Source organism: Phalaenopsis equestris, unplaced genomic scaffold (genome assembly GCF_001263595.1).
Source record: "Phalaenopsis equestris unplaced genomic scaffold, ASM126359v1 Scaffold001203, whole genome shotgun sequence".
In the NCBI taxonomy this organism is placed as follows: Eukaryota; Viridiplantae; Streptophyta; class Magnoliopsida; order Asparagales; family Orchidaceae; genus Phalaenopsis; species Phalaenopsis equestris.
In genome coordinates, this window is record NW_018165642.1 from 15,698 (window position 1) to 24,001 (window position 8,304).

General features: G+C 35.9%; 1 protein-coding gene across 1 annotated transcript in view; it reads right to left on the reverse strand.

The window, feature by feature from the left end:
* Positions 1-4,504: 4,504 nt before the first annotated feature.
* Positions 4,505-8,304, reverse strand: part of LOC110033510 (pectinesterase/pectinesterase inhibitor PPE8B-like) — an 8,590-nt gene continuing 4,790 nt past the window's right edge. Inside the window, 1 exon segment of the mRNA XM_020737512.1 lies at positions 4,505-5,531. Coding sequence (XP_020593171.1) covers positions 4,831-5,531 — 701 coding nt within the window. The 3' untranslated portion in view covers positions 4,505-4,830.

Below are 8,304 nucleotides of genomic sequence, written 5' to 3' on the forward strand. Positions count from 1 at the left end.
CTAGAGCTTTTTTATTCAGAATAATTATTAGCACTTTCTTCGTAGGATCAATGTGCAAACTCTGATACAACATATTACTTGAAAAATATACTTGCATGATTGACCAACTTAACTTACAGAAACTTTTTATCTATCAATAAGTCCCTACCTCATAAATTGAAATCTAGAGCTTTATTTTATGCCCTTTGAACGACAAAGTTTATCTAAGAACCTTCAAATAGATGCGGTTACATTTTATAAACAAGCTCAAAGCTCAGAAGATTGTTAAAGACGTACATTTAGGACTATGAAGAGCTCATAAATCTAATCCCAAAATGAAAGAAAAAATTAAAAGGATGCGTTATTATTAGCCAACTATGATTAATGATTTCATGGAGACTGCACAACATTGTTATCATTGTCAGATACACAGTGTAGTTTTACATCAACTGCCAAATTAATTGTACCCTACGATTCCCTCCTAGACTTTTGAATGTTAGGGCACATATATCATGAGACCATGCAATCCTCTTTGATTTAAAGGACGTTGGTTTATATTAGTAGTGGTTGATTATCTCTCAAAATAGACAGAGGATGTTCCTTTGAGAGAAGTGAGAGCTCATCATGTGTTGCAATTCTTCAGAAATTACATTGTATATCAGTTTGGTGTTCCCAAATGAATAATATCAGACAACGAACCATTCTTTAGGAGTTATAAACTCAATAACTTTTTGGAAAAACAGATATTCTATAAGAGCCATTCCAACATTTATTATCCTTGAGCTAATAGACTTGTTAAAGCATTCAACAAAACTCTTATTCAAATATTGAAAAATACATTTGAGAGTCATAAATGATTGTGGCATGGATAGTTGGTGGAAGCTTTATAGGCTTACTAAACAACGTATTGAATCCCAACTCAATCTAATCTATTTTCATTGGTCTACGGGTCCAATGACATACTCTCAAAGGAAGTCCATATACCTTTATTAAGGGTTGTTGCCTATCAAAAGAATCCTCCATAATAGAATGTTAAGGTGAGATTGGAAGAACACCAAGCAATATAAGAATTGCGCTTATTTGCTTAGCAGAATCAAGAATTGTATCAGTCACAATTGGTTTAAGCCCATCACAAACAAGCTTGACGAGAACATTTTAGATAGGACTGTTAGTCTTAGTCGTCAGAAGACCAATTCTAGCTCATCCAAAAGTGGACAATAAGTTTAAACCAATGTGGGAAAGCCCTTCTGATATAGATCAGTTATTTGACTGTACAGGTGAACATCCAATGCTTAGCATGAAGAAGTATCATGCGTAGTTTGTACCAAATTATTCCAATCAATGATGTTTGTTACATGCTTGAAATTACATGATAGAAGTAGACCAACATTTTTTGCTTGAATGAGGGATGAGAAGAGAAGAGTGAGTAGATTATTGAAGCTTAACTCTTAAAGTCCTGTCTGTTATCATCGACCATCAAAGGTCACCATCAACCACTAGAGGAAATTTCTAGAATGTAACAAACATCAAAGCTAATTAATCATAATCCATCAAATAAAAAGATTATCCCACAAAAACAGTCAACATGATAGATAAACAAATTAAGGTAAGTGTTATAATCATAGTCAAGCTCATATCTTTAATATGCTAGAAGATAATGATGACATCAATCCTTGATTCAAATTAGAAAGAATGAATCCCATGAGCTATAGTAAGTTGGCCCGTCTTATTAGAATAGAATTTGAGGATCATGACTATACAAGTTATCCAGAACCCAAAAAAAGTGCTCAAAAGGTAATCAACTTTGTGATGGACTCTATTTAGAAAATTTGAATGACCTTGCAGCTGAAAATTTACCACCAAAATTGGAAGAAAAAGTCTATTAGTCGTCTATAAACTGAAAGAAGTAAACCTGGGAATTGAGGGCAACCCCAGACCAACTTTTATAGATTCTCTCTTAAATGAATAAGAAGTTGGTGACCATCCTCGGTTTCTTATGGAATATAAGGATTGTTTGGCATGGAGTTGTGGAGAAATGTCAGGGTTGTTTTATGAAGTGGGGTTCACAAACTAGAGATACTACCAGATGCTACACCAGTTAAGTAAGCTCCTAGAAGGATGAGATTAGAAATTGTAGAGCAAGTCACCGTCGAAGCCAAAAAGTTGGTTGAAGATGGTTTTGTTTGAGAAGAGAGGTACCCTACTTGGTTGGCTAGTGTTGTGGCAGTTAAGAAGAATAAACATATTCGTATATGTGTAGACTTCAAAATCTTGATTAAGGCGTGTCCCAAAGAGGAATTCAACTGCCTATACCAGAGTTAATGGTGGACATTGCCTCTTCACATGAAACTTTCATTTATGGATGGTTCTTCATGTTACAACCAAATCATAATGACTCTAGAGGACAAGAAAAATACTACATTCAGGACGCCTAATAGAGTTTATTGTTACAAAGTCATGTCATTTAGTCTAAGGAATGCTGGTGCCACTTATCTGCAGGCCATGACTAAATCCTTGGAAGAACTCATACATGAAAGAGTTTAATGTTATGTTGATGACTTAATTATCAAAAGATAAAAAATGGAAGATTACTTATATTGCCTGAGAATTGTACTCGACCGTTTATCTCTTTATAGTTTTAATATGAATCCGATAAAATGTGCATTTGACTTAAATTCTGAGATATTCCTAGGATTTGTAGTACGACATAGTGGGATTTAGATAGATCTAGAGAAGATCAAAGCAACATCAGAAATGTCGCCACCTAAGACCCTAACCAAATTGAGATCATTTCAATGTAGGTTGGTATATTTAAGACACTTTATCTCTAGCCTTTGTAGAAGATGTCAATCTTTTTCTGCTTTGAATTAAAAAAAAAAATTAGCCAACTTTGTTTGGGATAACAAATACCAACAAGCATTTGAAAATATAAAGTAGTATTTAACAACACATCTAGTACTAGCGCCACTAATTCATATAAAATAATATTTAATAACATATCAAGTATTAGCGACACCCATTCTAAGGGACCATTAATACTATACCTGCCACTTTAAACAAACCTCTTGGTGCCTTATTAGCTCAATTTAATGAGGAAGGAAAAGAGAATTATTTATATTAATTTTTTTTGTAAACTGATACCAGCCAAAAAGAATCGTCCTTCGATTAAAAAAAAAATTGTTTAAGCTTAATCTTTGCAGTCTAAAAGTTAAGGCATTAAATACTCTATTATAAAGTCAATATCATTCCTAACTTTAATTATTAGGCATAAACCATGATGCATTTTGCGTTAGAAATATTTCAAATTCACATTCAAGATAATCTTGGCTCGTATTTCAATAATTTTATATTCAAACTGTGCATCTCGACAAACCAAACTCAGTTGTGGCAAATGTGATCCATTACAAATACAAATGAGTTCAAATTAAAAACTTGAAATATAATTGAACTTTGGTGCGTTATTTAGAAGACCAAAAATCCTCAAAAGTTGGCATGCCTATATTTAGATCGAGCATCATGATGAGAGGAATCAACAAGCCTAAAATTAATCAATTATGATGTGCTTTAGACACTAAATTGTTGAAAGGATTACATGTGATAAAGAGAATCCATGTGAACTATCTGATGGAGTGTTTTACAAGAATGACCAAACTTACTTAAATATCCCTCACAAAAATTATTAATAGACCAACATTTTTCACTTGAATGAGGGAGGAGAAGAGAAGACTGAATTGATTACTAAAATTTAACTCTTAAAGTCTTGTTTGTTGTCGCCGACCACCAAATGTCACCATCGATCAATAGAGGTCATCGTCGACCACCAACCATTATTGACCAACATCAACTTTGGCTTTGACCTCTAACAATTACTACAACTATTGTGGCAACTATGGCATTTGTAATCACTAATTACAACTCTTGTAGCCCACCTAATGCACGATATAACGAAAATTACAAAGGTTTGATCATTTGTTTTTGTAATCACATCTTTTGTAATTTAGGAAAAGTATGAGCATTTGTACCATGGATTATATAATGGATTATTTTAACTGGTATTTTTTTCTCTTTCTAAGATTTTTTCACATAAAAAGAAAAAAATACATGCTGTCTCCTTCCATGCTTTTTTTTCTTCTCTGTGTATGATAAATCTTTGTACAATGTCAAATTATTAAATTACACTCTAACGTCATGAAATTTCTAGCATGTAATAAACATTAAAGCTAATTAATCACAATCAATCAAAGAAAAAAAAGAATACCCCACAAAAATAATCAACATGATAGATAAACGAAATAAGGCAAGTGTTAGAATCATAGTCAAGCTCATTTATCTGTTATCTTAAAAGACACTGATAACGTCTATCCGTTATTAAAATTCGAAAGAATGAATCCCATGAGCTTGAATAAGTTGGTCCAATCCTTCTTATTAAAATATAGTTGAAAGTTAAACTAGTTAGTTTCAACCATTTCAACTTGAATTATAACAAAAACAAAAAAACAAATGATCTCACATTTGCTATGCAGTCTTTCAGACTTAAATCTTTCTTCTTGTATTCTAGGGGAATCAATGTTCCAATAATACAACAACAACAATAACAACAAAACATATTCATCACTCCTGCCATGCATAACTGACAAAACCATCTTATACGGACCATATCCTCCCACCAAATAATTTACACTAAAAATATCCCCAAACAAATAATTAGACAAAAAATAATAAGCACAAACTGGCAAGCAAACCTTAGCCTGCAACTGTCATGCTACCTAAACACTGCCACTGATAATTTCAACTCATGCAAATCCCCCATAATAAATAAACTCGCTGCCAAATTAATGCCATCCCTTCAGCCTATACCTCCAGACCGGCCGTATATTTAACCCCGGTCGACGGCAGCCAAAGGTTGCCCTCAATGAACTGCGACACAGTAAAATTAGCAGCCTGAACCGAACTATTAATAACATGATAACCGGGCCACTTGACCCGACCCCCAACTCCCGAACCCGGTCCAAAATTCATATACTCCGCATAATTAAGCGTGCTCAACGCGAAATCACCGTTCCAGGGGAGCCACCCTTCCGGCCGAATCGAACCGTCGATATACGACTGCAATATAGCGGTCTGAGAGTACTCCTTCCAGGGCCGGCCGAGATATGTCTGGGTGAAGGAGTTTTTGGCGTTGGACAGATCAACGTCGGCGGTGATGTTACAGAACTGGAGAACAAAGCCGGTGTTCTGATCGGGGTCTTTGCGGCCTTGGGCTGTGATGGTGTTTTTTTGGTCGGGGAGGGGAAGGCGGGAGAGAATCTGGCAATTTTGTAAGACGGCGGCGGCGTTGCCGAAGATGAAGTCGACGGTGCCTGAGATGCGGCATTCGCGGTAGAATTGGCGGAGAGAGTGGGCGTAGAGGGTGTCTTGGTAGCCAAGAATGCCGCAGCGGTAGAAGACGGAGAGATCGGAGTCGGAGCGGAGAGCGACTGCTTGGTGTTTTGATGCGCCGGCGGTGTTCTCGAAGGTTATGTCGCGGGCTATGAAGCCTTTTCCGGCGACGGCTGTTAAATATAAATATTAGTATTCGATCAAGTTTGATGGGGCTGGATAGGTATAACTAGTATAAAATTGAAGCGCACCGGTTCAATGCCATGGCATGAGCTTGTCTAGCTTTGTACCGTTTGGTACTCAATTTCTTCAAAATAATAATAATAATAATAATAATAATAATAATAATAATACTGAGCAGAGTATAATTTGATTAGTTAGATTATAAGTTTGTTGAAACGAGGCCCCCGAATGATTTTTTATTTAAGTTTAAATATTTTTTGTTCTAAAAAATACTTTGAGATATGTGTCCTACTTTGAGCTTGATAATGAAAATTTGTTGAAGATGTATCAATTTAAAATAATAACAAGTGAAGGGCCAAGATTTAGGAAAAATATTACATCAGGACTCTTAACGTAGAGCTCTTAGGAAAAATATTACATCAGGACTCTTAACATAGAGCTATATTCCAATTGGAATATTCAGCTGTGTTACGAGAATATTTCATCTACGTTATTTGTAAAAATGATGTGTTATTCGAGTATTATATGGTGTTATTAAAATATTTTACGATGTTATTAGAATATTCTATCGCATTACTTGATTTGACGCTATGTTATTCAACATATTCCCCTTGTTATTTCATTTTTCACTATCTTATTGGAATAACACAGCCCCAAATGAAATAATGCGGGGGAATATTCCAATAACACTTTTGTCCCAAATCAAGTAACGCAATGGAATATTCCAATAACACCGCAAAATAATCGAATAACACCATATAATACTCGAATAAGACATTATTTCTACAAATAACACAGATGAAATATTCCTATAACACAGTCGAATATTTCAATCCGTTGATGAATATTTCAATCCAAACATAGCTCTACATTAAAAGTCATGATATAATTTTTTTCTCAAAACTCAAGGCAGGCAACTAATTAATAGAGCACAAAAATGGCCGGAACAAATACTGATATTACTTTTTAAAGACTCGAACGGACTGATGCGAAATCTAGCCAAACAGCAGAGTATGGTCATTAAGACCCTCTAAATCACAAACACGGTTTCCGGACATGTCGCGTGGTGCTTCATAATAAATGTGTTTCCCGGGCAGATAATGGGATATTGAAGAAATTGAAAATTTTATATATTTAAATAAAAGTGTAAAATCATATCATTATGAATAAAATTAAAAATAAAAAGGCACGCTCCACCATTTTGATCCCTTCATCTAAAAAATATTGTTTTTTATTATTTTTTTGAATTTTGGCCATGCTCAGAACTCAGGCCGGTATTATTTGTGCCTGCTGGACGGCCATTCTAATTTCTAAGCAGTCCAATAAATTAAAAGTTAAAACAATGACTATAATATAATTTAGTTTAACGAACAAAATAGGAAACTAATAATAATAATAATAATAATAAATTAGTAACCTTCGTACAGTTACGAATTGCGATAACATTTTAAAAATATTATTTTTGCATGATAATTCAATCTAATTTATTCCCACTCAGACCAATCTAGCTCCACCTAGCCATTAAAAGCTGTTATGGTATGACTCATATACAATATAGAGACAGACGCTGGAACGGAGCGGGGCGGAGCGCAGCGGAGCGGAACGGAGCAGAGCGGAGCGGAAGAATCTGTCCAAATCGGGAAACGTTATGTGAGTTGGGGGTACTGGGCCAACGCCCCACTATACGGTACAAGAGTAATTTGGGAATTACATATTGTACTGTAGGGTTTACTCTAGGATTATAAATAGACATGTTTGTAATCTTAGGTGTTTGAGAGAGTTGAATCTTGCATTCTGTATTCTTTTCTGAATATTGAAAAGGAAGTCGATGTTCTGCTCCCGAGGACGTAAGCATCTTTGCCAAATCTCGTTAAATCTCTTTGTGTTCTTCTGAATTTGTGTCGATTCATATTTTTCTTTGCCCTAATTTCTCAACAAGTAGTGTCAGAGCGAGATTCTAGGGTAGGGAAGAAAAATTTTGGCAGCGCAGGGACAAATAAAATTTTGTTCGAGGAGTTCGACAGATAGGGCATCTGATTCGTCACAGTTCGAATTTCGCAGGAAGAAGATCCTTGAAAGTTCAGTGTGAACAGACGAGTTTTGCGGCAATTTCACAGGGAGGATCACGACCAAGTCGAAGGACTCGCGACATTCAACGAGCAGGAATCGCGATACAGATTCAACAAGGAAGGTGTAAATTCGCGTACATGGAATTCTTTGAGAGCAGAACGACCAAACCAGGCGAGGAGTTTGCCGAGAAGAAGTTCGGTAATTTGCGCTCGACCAGGGATTCAACAAAGGAACAAGACGGTGAATTGCGGCCAGGGACAGGAGAAGGAAGGCGGAGGAGGAATGGGAATCAAAAGGGAATCTTCAGGAATATTCCCTCACGAAATTTCCTTGTGCTAAATTTCCTTTGCAGGGAGCCAATTTGATTCCTTTGCTAGACACGAGAGAGGAGGAAGGGAATCTAGGCTGCGGAGAAGAAAGTTTGGGAGAATTTTCTGAATTTCCTTTGTTGAATCTTGGCGGAAGCGGAAAAGGGAAGTTCGGAGGAAATTCTGGAAGGAAAGCGGAGCAGAGTAATTGGAAAAGGATTTTCTTTTCTTTACTGGAGCTGCGAAATATCCTTCAGCGAATCTTTGTTGGAGTCACGGTGGCTTAATTAAGGAGGATCTTTACTGGAGACTCAATTAAGGCTTAATTAAGTTATTTTCCTTAGGTGGATTTTCTTTACTGGATCTGCGGAGGTAAGATTTCTTT